A 15486-nucleotide genomic window follows, 5' to 3' on the forward strand; every position below is an offset into this window, starting at 1 on the left:
AAGTGCGAGTGGATCTAGGCAACCGGGAAAGTCTAATTTTGATTCTTAAATTTATTTTTTTCTAAGGTGAGAGGTGGATTCGCCCATTATGATTAGACATTGTTAGAAAGAAAACTAATAACTGAAGCTGCTCCCAGCAGAGCTCACTCCCCTGTCTCTGTCCCCACTGGCCAAAGAGACTGTTTTCTAAACTCTCAGTCACTGTTGTTCTAAACTCTCCTCCCAATATCCACCAAGGGGACACAAAGATTCATCTTCTTGTTTTCCTTTCTTGCCTTGGCTCAGTGAGGCCAGGGCAGTCTGACAGAGGGGCCACAGGCTAGGTGACCCCCTGCCCTCCCAGCAACTGGTGGCAAGGCAGATTGATCTTCAGCTCCTAGCCCTTATCTACCTCCCAGAGAAGGGGGGGCCCTGGGCTGTAGGGAGTGCTAATTGAGTTACTGACCCTGGCTCTAACACAGGGGTGCAGATGCCCTGTTAGGAATGAGAGACAAAGTGATGCTGAACGCTGCGGGGAGAGGGGGAGGAGCTTGGTGGAAGAGAGCAGAGACACAGTGGGGGTGCCTGCAGTCCTGGGAGGTAGGATATGGGAGTCTCCATGACTTTGTTTTTCCTTGACTATATGTCAACATTAAGTAAGGCTTAAGTCTCCTCCAGCCTTAAATAGCTACTAGCGAAGCTAGGATTGCTCAGCATTAGGTGGTTAATGAAAACATAAAGAGTCTTTCACGAAGGGAAAAATTGAGGTTCCAACATGCTGCACGGGGTGCACCACTAAACTGGGACCTGGACTGGCCTATCCGAGACGACCCTGAAACATGCCGGGTGGGAGACGAAGATGCCCAGGGTTGATGGAAGAGCTTAAGAGCCTTTCTGAAGGGAACATGTTTCCAGCTTTGCCTCAAGATATATGACTAAGTAGAAACCCTTTGGAGGATCCTGCACATTCTGTCTGACTAATTTGACCATTACCTTCCCTCCTTCAGCTTTTATCAGTAGCCTGTCTGTGGTTTATGAGTCAGTGCCTTCCCGAGGAATCCCCACTGCTGCTGAACAATGCCTCCAGCCAGCGCCTGCTGGGGGAGTTATCACTTCACTGATACCATGGTCTTTAAAGGAAACCCCAGGCCTGGTGTGTGTTACAGTTCTAAAAGGCGGAAAGAGGACAAGATAATTTCCACATTGCAAAAGGGATGTAATCGGTATTACTCAAGAGGTCTTGTGGGCGGTATTTGTTTTAATAAGAAACTTATTATGTGCTGGGGGACTGGGGCACCGAGGGTGGGAAAGTGGAAAAGGGAAGTCACCAGAGTGTTGCACAATAACACATTGGCACCTTGGGAATACTTCCGGATGTGTGGGCTTCTGAAAAGTGAAGGGGAATGCCCCCATAAATCTGTCACCCACTCTCCCACTGCTGTCATTGGCCCAGGGAAAACAGCCCTTCTAAAGGGCCTGTGATAACAGCGGCAACAGAGGAGGAGAAGGAGCAGGAGGGGAATGATGACAAGAACTAAGAGGAAGACAGGAGGTGATGGAAGAGGAAAAATCAGAAATGAAAAGCAGAAGGAAGGAAGGAAAAAGAAAGAAGGAAGAAAAATATTTCCAATGGCAGAGTTCCAGAGGGACAAGGCAGGGTCTTTTATTCAGTCTGGAGGTAGAACCATATCTCCGCAAGCTTGGGTCAGCTGAAACAACATGAAAAAAATCTCAGATCTCACACGAGGAATAAGAGCCACACATAGACTCATATTAAATAAAACTGCACAGTATAGGGCTACCCCACTGTGAGGCTCCCAGCAAGGACTATTGCAGTTGATATGTCTTCCACAAAAGCAGAGGGAAGCCTCTTCAGGAAACGCTACTGAACGTCCTCCTACGTGGTGAGGATATTTTTCAGTTAGGATTTTTAGGCATAATCAATTGTGGTTAGCTTAGACAAAATAAACTAAATAAGCCAGATATTTGAAATACCCAGTATCTGATGGAGGGCTTTCTTGGAGAACTGTAAACTAGGAATTGTATGCCCTACAGGCCAATTTTCAGGCAGAAGATTTGGCGTTGGAAGAACTAACACACCTGTTCCTGTGTCTCCTCAGTTGGGATGCTAGATGCTGTCTCTAGTACTTTGGATACATCTCCAACAGAATCGATTCCATAGTGGCTTCAAAATCCAAGTTGGGTATCTCTTGTCTGTTGATAGAAGGTAAATCTAGGCTGTGAGCCATACATGAGCTGGAGTGACTTAGGGAAGAACCTTGGGTATTCAACTATTCTAATGAGGATTGGGCTCTACCTCATTGGGAGAATGATTCTGATTCCTTAGGTCTAGAAAGAGGATATAGATGTCAGAGGTGAGCCCCAGGTCTTTGACATTTTCTGGATGAGAATACCAAATCCTAGTCAGCATTGTATATCCAAGCTGTGGTGTGAACCCAAGTCATTTTCACAGAGGCCCATTTTCTTGTTCATTACTCTTGACACACACAATAATAAGAATGTCCACATCAACAAAGCCCTCAACAAAACTCCAGTCTCACCTCTCTGAGTCATTAAAGCTAGTATACATGTGTGTGTGTGTGTGTGTGTGTGTGTGTGTGTGTGTGTGCAAATTTCCCTCCTAATATTTGAGATGTTTTTCTTAAAAGGAAGTTTTTCAGACTCAAGCTTTAGAGTTTGTGTTGGAATAAAATCTCCGAGATCTGGTATCTTAGGAAGCATTCCATTCTGCCTGGAATGCCTGTATGTCTGTAAGAGTCTATCATGGAATCTAAACGAGCAGTCAGGGTACAGCTGATATCTTTAACACAGACATAACTCAATGTAAAAATGAAAGACATCCTTTCATATCATCTATGTATTCCACTCCATTACATTATTACGTGAATTGCTTCATAATGATAAAGTCCCCATCAACCTCCAAAGCTCTTTAAATCAGAACTGATGAGTGACCTTTCTTGCAAGTAACTTGCACAATAAGTATATCCTCAGACCTCGTTTTAAACTTGACTTAGCCCTGTGTGCCTATCTTCTGCATCAAGCGTCCTGCCTTGTTTTGTGAAAGTGATTCATAGAAAAGGTACACGGAGAATAATGGTTTACAAATATGCCTGACATAGAAAAGTTGGCCATCAAATACTATCCCCAACAGAACACTTAGGACCTAGTAAAGAAGATGAACTGAGTCTTATCTTCTCGACAACACCCTTTCCTTCAGTTTTAATTCTTCACAAATGTTAAAGAGCACAATTTGAAAACTGCTAATCCTGAATCTTTACTCAAAGCAGAAGGAAAAGTGATGGCCAAAAAGGAAAACAGATTCTAGATTCACCACTTAGTGCTACTTCTAGAAGAGTCTCTCAATCCTACTACTCTATATCTAAAATTCAGTTCAGTTTCTGATAAGTGGTTGATAACACCCTAATTTCCTTGCACTCTTTGCACAAGGTTATAGCAACCAAAAGAATTAAAATTCTGATGCACAGTTCAGCAAGTGAAAATCTTTGTAGCTAAAGGGACAGATAATGTTTTGAGTTCCCTGGAACACAGGATCTTTCACCCACTCTCCTCTGATGTGTCTGGGAAGCTTTCAGACTTCGGAATGTGAGTGAATGTGGTTCCTGAAATATACAAATCCTAGTTCCGGTCTGTGGACCACAGTTTACTGATCCTTGCCTGAAAGCAGCTTTCCAGTCATTGTGTATTGTTGACTAGTTCTAGAGAACAGTATAAGAACGTTAGATATCAAGCATCTATTTTAGGGGATCCGTGCTGAACACCCCACCTTCACCAGAACCTACTGTCTTCCAGGGAGCTCTAAAGAGACATTCACATAAGTAAGATAGATAAGTATTTTTGGTATAGATTGGGATCAGTGATACTTGGCAAAGGTGAAGTTTGGGTTCAAGTAAAGTTTATAATTCAGCCACACACACTGGAAACCATATAGTAGAAGGACCAATTCTCAAAGATCCTTACCTAATCATTTCCATTTAGTGGACGTGGACATAGGCCCAAACCTGCTCAACCTTATGCACGTCTTTAACATTTGATCTAGAGCTTGACTCTTGATTTTAGGTCATGTTCCCTGTTGCCATACCACTAGGCTAGTTAGTAATCAAGTTTTCACAACAGGCTACACCCAGCGCTCAACCTGGGAGAAAGACTTCTGCAATTAAAAAAAGAAAACGAGGCAAAGTTCTGCCTAGAAACTGTCAAGTCCTTCCTCATTCAATGTCTTCTTTTTTGGAACCACACTCGTTTGCAGAGCATCTCCATGGTGTTGCTCAGCTCCGACTTGGTGCAGGAGATAGACAGTAGGTGCACCAGAGTGGTGTTCAGAATGAACTGACAGTAAATGACGCATTTCTTTTATGCTCACAGACCTTAGTCTACAAGAAGACAGAGCAGCGCTTTAATGCACTGCAGATGCAAAGATGCGATGACATCTCTTCCCCACAGTCCTCCTGGAAGACGGCCTTTCAGTGAGAAATCTTCCCACCGAGGTTTTCATCCCTTCTGGAGCTGCCCAGTCCCTTTCAGATAGTGCACCTCTGTCCTTTGTACTTGCAAATGAATTGTGATTGGTTTTCACCTCCAGCCCAAGGGATTAGCGAGAGGACCTTTGATCTTCAGGTATCGATTTGCATCTTAAAGGAAGCATGATCTCATCTGGGCCAGCTCGAAATTCCATCCCTGCCCCCACCCCCTGTTTACCAGCCCTGGGGCTGGACAGGGCCTCCCAAGTGGGGCTGAAACAACAAGATAGGCCAGACTCCTTGAGAAGGCAGAGGAAAACACTTTTCCCACCCGAATTGTTTAAAGGTGGGGAAAAGAGGATTGCTTTCAAAGCACAGACTGGGCTGTTATTTGTCCTGCCCTGCAGATCCCTGAGACTGCGCAGTTTAGATCTGAAGCAAGCACCCAGGCAGCAGGTAGACCCCCAGGTGGAGAGTGTAAGAAATAGGGTGAGCAGAGATGTGAGAATCACACACAATCAAGGTCAAGACATTCTTCAGTCTCTGCCGGTCATTGGGATTCAGAACATATTTTGTAATCGCTTCGACTTCTGATTTTTCCCACCTCTAAAGAATAAAAAACTTACTCATAATATACTATACCATAGCCATCTTGGACAATTGGTATGAAGGAAACCAGTAATGTTTGTAAGGTAAAGGGTCATAAAAATGTCACCTGTCATTGTCATCATCTCTGAGGACGCGAGCTCATGAGGACAGCAATATTTGCCCTCTGTCGTCCTACCTTGTTTTTCAACTTCTGCGTTCTCACTGTTTATGATAGTGTGTGTCACATGGGAGATATTTAATAAATGTGAACTGAAATGAGTGATTTTATTTACTCACAATTGTTATTATAAATGAGCAACCAGCCAAGTACAACTATATGACAAAGACTCACCGACACAGTTGAAGGAGACTTCTTGCTGGCAGAAAAGGGAGCAGCCATCACCATTGATCTTATTCATGTCATCACACTCTTCCCCTTGGCCCCTGCACAATGGAAATAGAAGGGGATATCCCGGGTCAGTTGCAGAACTGAGGCTAAATGGAGAAAGGTATTACAGGGATCCTGGAACTTCTGTTTGATCTCATGCAAGTCTCTTTCCCTGAATCCTGGTTCCGCATCAAAATGAAATCAACAAAAGGAATAGATTTATAAAACATGATTACTTTTGTCTTAGCTGTATTTTTATGACAAAGGACAATTCTGCTTCACAACTGGCCACTATGTTGACATTTCTTTTTTACATATATGTGAAGCACAATTAGTAAAAACTCAGAGAGAAACTCAGGTTCAACCTGAAGGCCAGAAAAGCAAAACAGTCAGCCACTGGCTCTTACCTCTACTTCAGTTCAGAATGGCGATCCTGCCTCCAGGAATCTCAGAATGAAACTGTGTGTGAGCTGTTTCCCCCATCATATATTCCTCTCCAGAGCTGGGATGAAAGGCATGCACCACTAGCGCCTGATTTCAATGGCAAGCTAGTGTGGTTACAGTTACTGGGAATAAAGGTGCGAGTCATTGTGGCTACTTAAGGTGTGTGTCATTACTGCCTGGTTTGTAAGACTTACCAGTGTTGCTATTTTACTTTTCTGTTCCTCAGCCAAGTTTTATTTATTAAAATACAAATAAAATGCCACTACATGGCATGCTGTGTGTGTTGTGTCTGCATGCATACATGTTGAAATAGGAAGCGGCGGCGGGGCTGCGTCCCCAGCATCCCAGCCGCCTGGCTAGCTTATGCCCGAAATAACAATACACAAACTGTATTCATTTAAACACTGGTTGGCCCATTTCTATCTAGCCTCTTCTAGGCTAATTCTCGCACCTGGACTAGCCCATGTCTAATAATGTGTGTAAGCACCCCAAGGTGCGCTTACCGGGAAGATTCTAGCCTAAGTCCATCCTGAGTCAGAGCTGCCTGGGAGAGTGGAGCCTGGTGTCTCTGCTCCAGAGAGCAGAGCTGTCGAGTCTACCCGGGAGAGCTGAGCATGGCATCTCTGCTCCAGAGAGCAGAGCTGTTGGGTCTCTCCGGGAGCAGAGCAGAGTCTGACCTCACTTCCTCTTCTTCCCAGAATTCTATTCTGTTTCCCCACCTATGTTCTAACCAATAAAATGGGCCAAGCCAGTTTCTTTATTAGCCAGTGACCTTCCTCCATCACGTACACACATGCATATGAATACTTGTATATGCACACACATGTGCAGATCCGTATGTACATGGAAGCACATGTATGTGGAAGCAGGGTGTGTTGTTGCTGTCAAGAACATTGTCCAGTCAGTTTTTGATTCAAACTGGCCTGGAGTTCACTAGGTAGGCTGGGTTCACTGGCCAGCAGCCTAGGGATCCAATTGTTTGACCTCTGCTGTGCTAAGGTTATAAGCAAGGAGCAGTACTCTTTTGTTTGTAAAGTGGGTTCTGGGAATCAGCTCAGGGCCTTATGCTAACAAGGCAAACACTTTAGCATTGAGTAAAATCTTACTTCTTTATTCTTTTTTTTTTGTTTTTTGTGGCCATCCAAACCTCTCCCAGCAGTAAATATGTATCCCAAGTCAAGGCAAGCATTTTACCACTGGAGACATCTTTCCAGTCCTTATGCTTTGGACCTCCAAGTCCTTTAAACTAATAAGACAGTGGATAGAAATGGAGGAATAAATTAACAAATGACTGGCTGCCTCTTGTTCTTGACGTCATTCTTGTCTCTAGAGGTATTCTTCTTTTCATTATGAAGTCACTCCTGTCTCTAGAGGTATTCTTCTTTTCATTGTGATGTCACTCCTGTCTCTAGAGATATTCTTTTCATTGTAAAGGGTGGAAATGTCCAAGTCCTTCATGCTTCAACCCTCCATGTGCTGACAATTTCCTCTCTCCCTCAATACACCAAAAGACTCTGTCTTGCTTTCACTTACATCCTGGGTCTAGTAATCTTTAACTAGAAAGTTCTACTCTCCTCATTGAGTTTGTTGTTCTTGTTGTCCAGAACTCTGAGGCCTATTCTTCTTGAAATTATTTTCATCACCTAATGATGATTTTACAGAGATCAAAATGTCCAAAAAATGAGCATTGTCCCCCTCCACCTCCTCAAACTAGGCTTTGGCAAGGAATAAGAAAAGCAAAATCTGGGAAATTAGATGGATTGTTGCTTTCTGGAATGTTCCAATCCTTTAGAATTAGAAAATCTTACACTTACAACTACATAACCCAAAAAATAACTGCCCCATCTATGTGAGTCCCTTGGCCTGTCCAGCCGATCTTATCATAAGTTTAAATTTATTGAAAGAAAATACAACTGGGGGGCTGGAGAGATGCTCAGCGGTAAGAGCACTGACTGCTCTTCCAGAGGACCCGGGTTCAATTCCCAGCACCCACATGGCAGCTCACAACTGTCTGAAAATGCAGTTCCATGAGATCTGACACCTTCACACCAATGCACATAAAATAAAGTTAAATAAATCATTAAAAAATTAAAAAAAATTTAAAAAAGTGTGCTTTAAAAAAATACAACTGGGATTTCATTCTTCAGTCACAGTAGCTTCTTGTCAAATAATCACCTACAGCATGTGGCCAGCGTCCACTATGTTGGACAGTTCAGAACAAAGTCCCTTAGCCCTGAAATATGAATTGTATGTGGTCCTGCAGATGCCCACTATGTTGGACATTTTAGAACAAGTCCCTCAGCCCTGAAATGTGTATTGTGTGGTGGTCCTGCAGATGCCCACTCTTGTTTCCTCATGAGTTATGATGGAACTAGTTAAACCTTCTTCTAGGAGTTGGGTACAGAAACGGAAGCATGATTTAAATTGTCTAGCATGCTGGACAGCACCTAGCAGATGCTAAAAGATTCAGTTCCCATTCCTTCTTTGCCTTGGGAGGTCTCTGTAGAGTGTGTGGCAGCTGTCCCTCCCTTCACAGAGACCAGCTGGGAACTGTCCCAGCATGAAACATGTCTCTCAGACTTTTCCTTTTACCAGGGGCAATTAACACCAGGCAATGTTTGTTGTCTTTAGGAGGTGTCAGAACAGCAGAATAGGGCCTAGCAATCAATCTTTAAGATGACCTAGGACATTGTATCAATCTCTAAGGAGCCACCCAAGTTCTCTCCTGTCTGAAAAGCCATGAGCTACAAGGTTTGTACTCCTGTCTTCAGCATTCTCTGTTAGTGAATCTCACAGGCTAGAAATCACCAAGGACCTTCAGCTTCTTAGTTTTTTCCACGTGTTATGTAGGGAGACATCCTTTCGCTAAATCTTAGTTCCCTAAGCGAGGAGCAATATTTCCAATTTATTTTCCATCATCCCCTGATCAGCTCATTCTATTGCCTTAAGCAAAACATTTGGGGTCACTACAAACATCTTCTAGTCACGGCGGGTCCTTCATTGGATAGAGCAGTTCTGAGAAACCTTTTTTGACCTGTTAGGCTGGAGTGGGCAGGCATCATTTTCATCTATCACAGAACTGACTATCTTTCCCTAATACCTGAGTTCCTGTACCGGGTTGTGACATGCCAAAGGAGGAGACAGACTCTGTGTCATCCGAGCAGTCCCAGTGCTTGGGATGAGGGAGAAGGCATTCAGCTACCCCTCTACTGCCCAATTTGGTAACCTTCTCTTCTCACATTAAAATAAAGAGATGAATTCAGATGACAATCAGGTCCTTAGTACAAATGTTCGTTCTACTTTTAAGATGCATGAATGCTTGAGAAATGTACTTTAATATTTTTGTGTGTTATTTTTTTAACAGTAAACATAGGTTTATTTAAATTACATGTATGCACACACATACACAGTGTCAACAGGAATTGGGCAAAGTGGATGCTCTTGGTGGGCCCTACCAAAGGCATGCCACTGCACAAAAAACACTCATGCAACAGAGTCAGAAACAGGGAACCAGGCAGGAAATACCTCAGTAAAGATGGCAGGACTTTGTCCCCTGACCTGGAGCTTAGTTAAGAAGGCAGTGAAGTCACCTGACCTCAGTTAAGATGGTGGTAAGGTCACCTGACCTCAGTCAAAATGGCAGTAAGATCACCTGTGTAAAGAGTTAATTTTGTGTGTTATTTTACTACAAGCTATGATAATGTGTCATCATGCATGATTGTGGAGGGGACGCAAGTATGTAATGCTGTAATATAAGGTCTCATGTGTGGTGAAAGCTTGGTGAATGGTCACACACGGTGTTACTATCACAGCATCCAACCAGTCTTTTCATCCCACACTGTATGAAGCTGGGAGAATCCATTGCTATGTGTCCTTCACAGCAGAGTGCTTGCTTCTTAAGGGTCGTTGTGAGTGTTGGGCCTGGTCTTTCTGTTTATTTTAAATCACATTCATTCATTTAGTGAGTTTGCATGTGTGCTGAGGTGCTTTTGTGGAGATCAAAGGACAACTTAGGGAAATGCATTTTCTGCTCCCACCTTGTGGGTTCTGGGGAAGGAAGTCAGAAGGTCAAGTCTGGCAAAGTGACTTTCCCTGCTGGGCCACTCTGCCCACTCTTCTCTACCCGCGAGCTAAGCTCCATCTAAACTGGAGCTACCTTCCTCCTTCCTTGCTAGGACATTTTTAAATCAGATTCATTTTTCTGCAAAGCATCTATAAGTGGTTACTCCATTTTACTAAAGGTAACCCAAATATTTGATATCTATGCAGGGTTCTGATTCTAAGTAAACAAATTATAAAATCTATTGTGTTTTTTTTTGTTTTTTTTTTTTTTTTTTTTTTTTTTTTTTTTTGTGTTTTGGTGCTTTAAGTTATGTTGCCGAGGAGACATTCAGGCCACTAAAAAGGCTTACATTCCTTGTCATATTCTGTAAATGCAGCTGCATGTGTTTACAATATAGATAGACTGAGCTATAAATTAAGGCTCAAAATCTGGAGAAGTTCTTTTTGATTAGATGGTTTGGATATGAACGGCTCCTACAGGCTGCTGTATTTCAATGTGTGGTCATTTGAAGTAGTAGTACTTGAGAGAGATTAGGAGGTGTAATCGTGGAAAAAGTGTATCCACGGGGTGGGCTTTGGGTTTCTAATGCTTAAGTTAGACTCAGTGTCTGTCTCTCTTTCTGTTGCTCGCTGCTTCAGACGTAGGACTCATAACCTGCTCCAACCCCTTGTCTGCCTGCCGTCACGCTGCCATGCTTCCTGCCATGATGGCCATGGACTGAACCTCTGACCTGCAAGCCAACCCTAATGAGATGTTTTCCTTTATAAGAGTTGCTGTGGTTGTAGTGCCTCTTCACGGCAGTAGAACCCTAACTAAGACAGTGCTGAGTTAGAAAATTTGAAGTTACAGTGATGGGTTCTTAGGAATGCCTGTAATGTTTTATGGGCACCCTGGATGGGTTATGCGATCTTGACACTTCCTCCCGGGTGATTCTGGGATTAGTTTAGTGTTTTGTCAAGCACAGACTTATCCAAAGTTTAGAGTTGACATCTCAGTGTAGGAGGAACTAATAACTAGTTCTTCTCTCCCTGTTTTGTTGCCCTTCATGTTCTGTTGCTGCTTTTCTTCTTTATTTAATACAGACCTAAAATACCCACAACATATTGTAGGTCACCCTCAAACATAAGTGGGCCTTTATAGTTTGTATTCATGAAGTCCAGTTCTTAGCAACCAGATGATTTGTGCCACAATTCAAGACTTAAATCTTCAATACTACTATTGATAATTCTGTTTGGAATTGGTATGTGGTACCGGTCTTTCAGGGCACAAATATACATCCTTGAGATGCATGTTTCAGTAAACCATGGGAAATTATGCAAATAATTACTGGCTGTATGTTTTCTTAAATTTAGATATTATTTATTTTAAAATGGCTTAACTAATTCTTTCAAGGATATCAGAGAAAAATTCAAATATCTACTTCTCTCTTAAATAATACAAATTGAGTGCAAATTTTTGTCTATCAAAAGTCTGATTTAATTGTGAAAATGCATCTATTTAAAATTGATGATAATGTATTATTTTTGTTAATATTATTACGTGTGTATTAGTGGAGTTGGTTCTCTCCCAGGTTCTGGGACTCAAGGTAAAGTCAGGGTTTCAAGGCTTGCTTGGTTATTACTTTTATCTGCTGGGCCATGCGGTTACTCCTGAAAACACAGCTTTTACATGGGTCTTCATTTCAGAAGAGCTAAAATGTTTTTTAATAGAATCTATATATTTCCAAGTTAATAGAACTTTGTCAACTTTTTTTTGTTTAAATAAACAGAATTGTTAATAGAAATATCTTTTTTTTTTTTTTTTTTTTTTTTTTTTTTTTTGTGATGAGGCCAATCTGGCCTCAGACTTTCTGAATGTCTGAAGATGATCTTGAATTTCTGACCCTCCTGCCTCTGTGCCCCAAGCCAGGCATGCATGTGGTGGACACAAACACACGGATGGGGACACACACACACACCAGACACATACAGGGACATACATATGGACACACATACTCATACAACAGAAAGAAATGACAGCATATTGCTATCAAATACTTATGATTTTGGTTTTTTGAGTGGATTTTCGAGTATAGACTGCTTTTTCCTTCACAAGTACAGATCTAGTCCTAGCTACCCTTCTCTTCCCAGTGTGCAGGTTTCCAGTTTCTGTCACCTCCCACACAATCACCAGTGATGAATCAAGCTGCTCTTCCCTCTAGCATCACTGTTGGTGACAACCACAGGCCGCAGGCATCGAGCACTTTTGTTTCACGTATGTGCCATACCTGAGAGCAATTCCTAGGCTGCACATGAATGCTTTCATCAATCCTGAAGCAAATGCACCCTTCACACCACCCATTCCCCAGCCGGAATAGTAATTGCAATCCCTAGTTGCAAAAATATTCCGTGACATCCAACAGCGCACTTAATGAAGGAATTTGCCCATAGCTTATTTTGCCATCTCACACATGAGGCATGGGATTAACCCTGCCAATGGTTTTAGACTTTAGTGATAGTGTCCCTTGCAAATAAATACGCTAGCAATGGAAGCAATAACAAACTTAATTTGGAATGGTGCTTGGTCTTCTCTTCATTTATAGAGGAAAATGAAGACGTCCATTTTGTGCCAGCATCTGATTGTTTTGTGCATATTTGAGAAGAAAATAGAGCAGAAGTTGGTGGTGGGGAGGGTGCGTGACTTCTTGCTTCTGTTTGGCAGATGCATACCTCCTGCCCCAAGGACTAGGCAATGCACAGACTGAACAGACTACAAGATATATTGCTTTTTACATACAACTTGATATTTTGCAATTGTAATTTCTAGCTGGACTGAAATTTTTACATTTCTTGATTCACTGACCCAGTGTATTCATTTTCAGGTCTCAACTCAGTCTGGAATATTGTTTAGTGCTTACAGTTTCATTATTGTTTCTTACAATACTCTGTTACATTTCTGAGCTTTTGGCACAATTTCTGAATTGGTCATTGCAGTTTTAACAAATGTAAAAGGTAACCAGCAAAGAAACATAATTTTTCAAATATTATCATATTTAATATAAAAAGAAATCTTTGAATACATTTTAAGTCGAGGAACTAGATAACCAAAATTCCACTTTAAAGAGGATATTGGGTGTGGTCCACATTAAAGGTGGATCAGCCCACATTAGCGATCCAGATTAGAAATTGGGTGGTTCTTGCCACTTCAAATGTGTGTGTGATTAAATTCAAATACGACTTTAAGAAAAAAAAAAAGTTTTGATTTTTTTTTTTTCAAAGATGGTTTTTCTGTGTAGCTCTGGCTGTCCTGGAACTGGCTCTGTAGAGCAGGCTCACTTTTAACTCCAAGATCTGCCTTCCTCTACGTCCCAAGTGCTGGAATTACATTCATACCCATGCCTGGTTTAAAGAAAGTTTTTTTTTTTTTTCAGATTTTTTTAAGACTTTATTTAAGATACACAAGCCTTTGATTTAAAAAACAACCAATATTTATTTATTTATTTATTTATTTGTTTAAATATATTTATTTATTAAGTACACAATATTCTGTCTGTGTGTATGCCTGAAGGCCAGAAGAGGGCATCAGACCTCATTACAGATGGTTGTGAGCCACCATGTAGTTGCTGGGAATTGAACTCAGGACCTTTGGAAGAGCAGGCAATGCTCTTAACTGCTGAGCCATCTCTCCAGCCTCCAACAACCAACATTTAAAGCAGAGGGTAGGAAATGCATATTTGTATCTCTGGCTAAGTCATATGTCATACAATTGAGAAATGAGTATAACCCAAGAAAGCAGTCACTGAACTTTCTTCCAAAGCCAGCAGACGGCTTACAGGCCTTCTAGCAGGAGGTTGGAGAGCACCAGTGCCTCAGAGTTTATGCATAGGGAACCATCTCCTAGTCAAGCCCCTTGTCCATCTCCTGACCTAATTACCATTTCCCCAAGCCTCCTTTTTCAATGGGTGAAACTACTTACTTCTGGATAATGCCATCACCACAGTACCCACTTCCATGGGTGTATATGGCAGCCGGTGATGGCTCACTCTCTTTGGTTCCTGAAATGGTGATAATCTGGTACTGGTACACATTGCCAAGTTTCAGATCCCTGGAAAATGCAGAGGAATTTAGTTAGTGCTTGGGGCTGATAGGCAGAGAATGAAATATTGATTTTTTTGAATATTCAGTCTTGCTCTTTTTTTTTTTTTTAAATCAAAGGCACATTTAGTAATACAATAATCTGTATTATGCACTGGATTAAGCTTCTTTGTGAAGCACAATGGAGTACATTATAATGTACACCAATAAAAACAGCCGTTACCAGATGGATAGCTGTGTAGTACTAGGTGCTTTGGACTTTGAACTTCATAGCAATCCTTGCAGAAGAGTAGCAGGGAGGGTGGGATCCATGCATTAAGAGAGTGTAGGAAGAAGAGATCCCGGTAAAAGACTGGGTAGGTAAGAGCACAGAAAGCAGAGGGAGCATATCGATTCTGCTGGGCATCGTCTGACCAGGTCCTCCCCTTTAAAGACCTGTACGCAGAAACCCCACTGAGTACGAGATAGCCTCTGTCTTACACGGTGTTATTAAAGACTAGCCTCTTCTCCCCACATTCCTATCCATGACTCTTACTCATTACTTAAATAACAATAGCGTTCATTAATTGAATCTTGGCCTTAGGCTATGCACTTGCTATGTATTTGCTTATTTGAGAATCAAGACAACTCTACGTGGTAACTAGTATTTAATGTTGTTTTTATGGATGATGAATATGAGGCATAGAGAAGTTAAGCCAATTGTTTCCAACTGCATTCAATTGAGTAATAGTTTATATTTTGCTTCCCTTAACCCCACAGACCTGCCTAATAACCATGTCTCTTGAAGAGAGGGATCTAGTACTAGAATTACAGTTCCGGAGCCTGGTACCTGCCAGACTTCCAACATGCCAAAACTACACCTCTCCTCTGGCTTAAGACATCCAGGGCCTGTCCAGGCTTCCTCACCAGGAACCTGGCTACTGGCAATTACCCTTTAATACAAAAGCATGTTTGTGTCAATTCTACATGACCACATCTCCGCTCATATTTTCTGATAGACAGTATTCAAAGGGATTTGTTATTTTTTATTTGCATTGACTTATGTGTTATCAATTATTCATTTCTTAAGACAAAATAATGTCCCATGGGGAAAATCATCAAAGGTTAATAAGGAGATTCCAGCGTGAAAGGAGACAGAATTTATAAACGGAAGGAAGATGTCAAGAAATCTCAGGATCTCCCTGACCATCTGTTATTTCAGCTGCTGGGAAGGCTAAAGATGTTTGGAAAAGACCAACAAGATGACAGGTGCATGGACAACAGACAAGGAAGGGTTCCTGATACTCGATGTAGTGAGAGTTAGGAGTTTGTGAGCCATGAAAGATTCTTGTGAATAACACTGCACTGGGGGAAACAATGGACACACCATCCCCCAAGGGAGTTTGTCTTAGCAGCACTGAAGCCGCTAAACCAAACACCCTTAGGGATTGTACAAGAGCTCTGGTGATGAAC

At 41.9% G+C, this 15486-nt stretch overlaps 1 protein-coding gene across 1 annotated transcript in view; it reads right to left on the reverse strand.

The window, feature by feature from the left end:
• Positions 1 to 15486, reverse strand: part of Pappa (pappalysin 1) — a 235453-nt gene that overhangs the window by 117315 nt on the left and 102652 nt on the right. Inside the window, exons 8-9 of the mRNA XM_050121835.1 lie at positions 13916 to 14044; positions 5419 to 5510 (exon numbers count right to left, since the gene is read on the reverse strand). Coding sequence (XP_049977792.1) covers positions 5419 to 5510; positions 13916 to 14044 — 221 coding nt within the window. The remainder of the gene's footprint in view (positions 1 to 5418; positions 5511 to 13915; positions 14045 to 15486) is intronic.

This window comes from Alexandromys fortis, unplaced genomic scaffold, assembly GCF_014885135.2.
Source record: "Alexandromys fortis isolate MF-2015 unplaced genomic scaffold, M_Fortis_MF-2015_v1.1 scaffold_183, whole genome shotgun sequence".
In the NCBI taxonomy this organism is placed as follows: domain Eukaryota; kingdom Metazoa; phylum Chordata; class Mammalia; order Rodentia; family Cricetidae; genus Alexandromys; species Alexandromys fortis.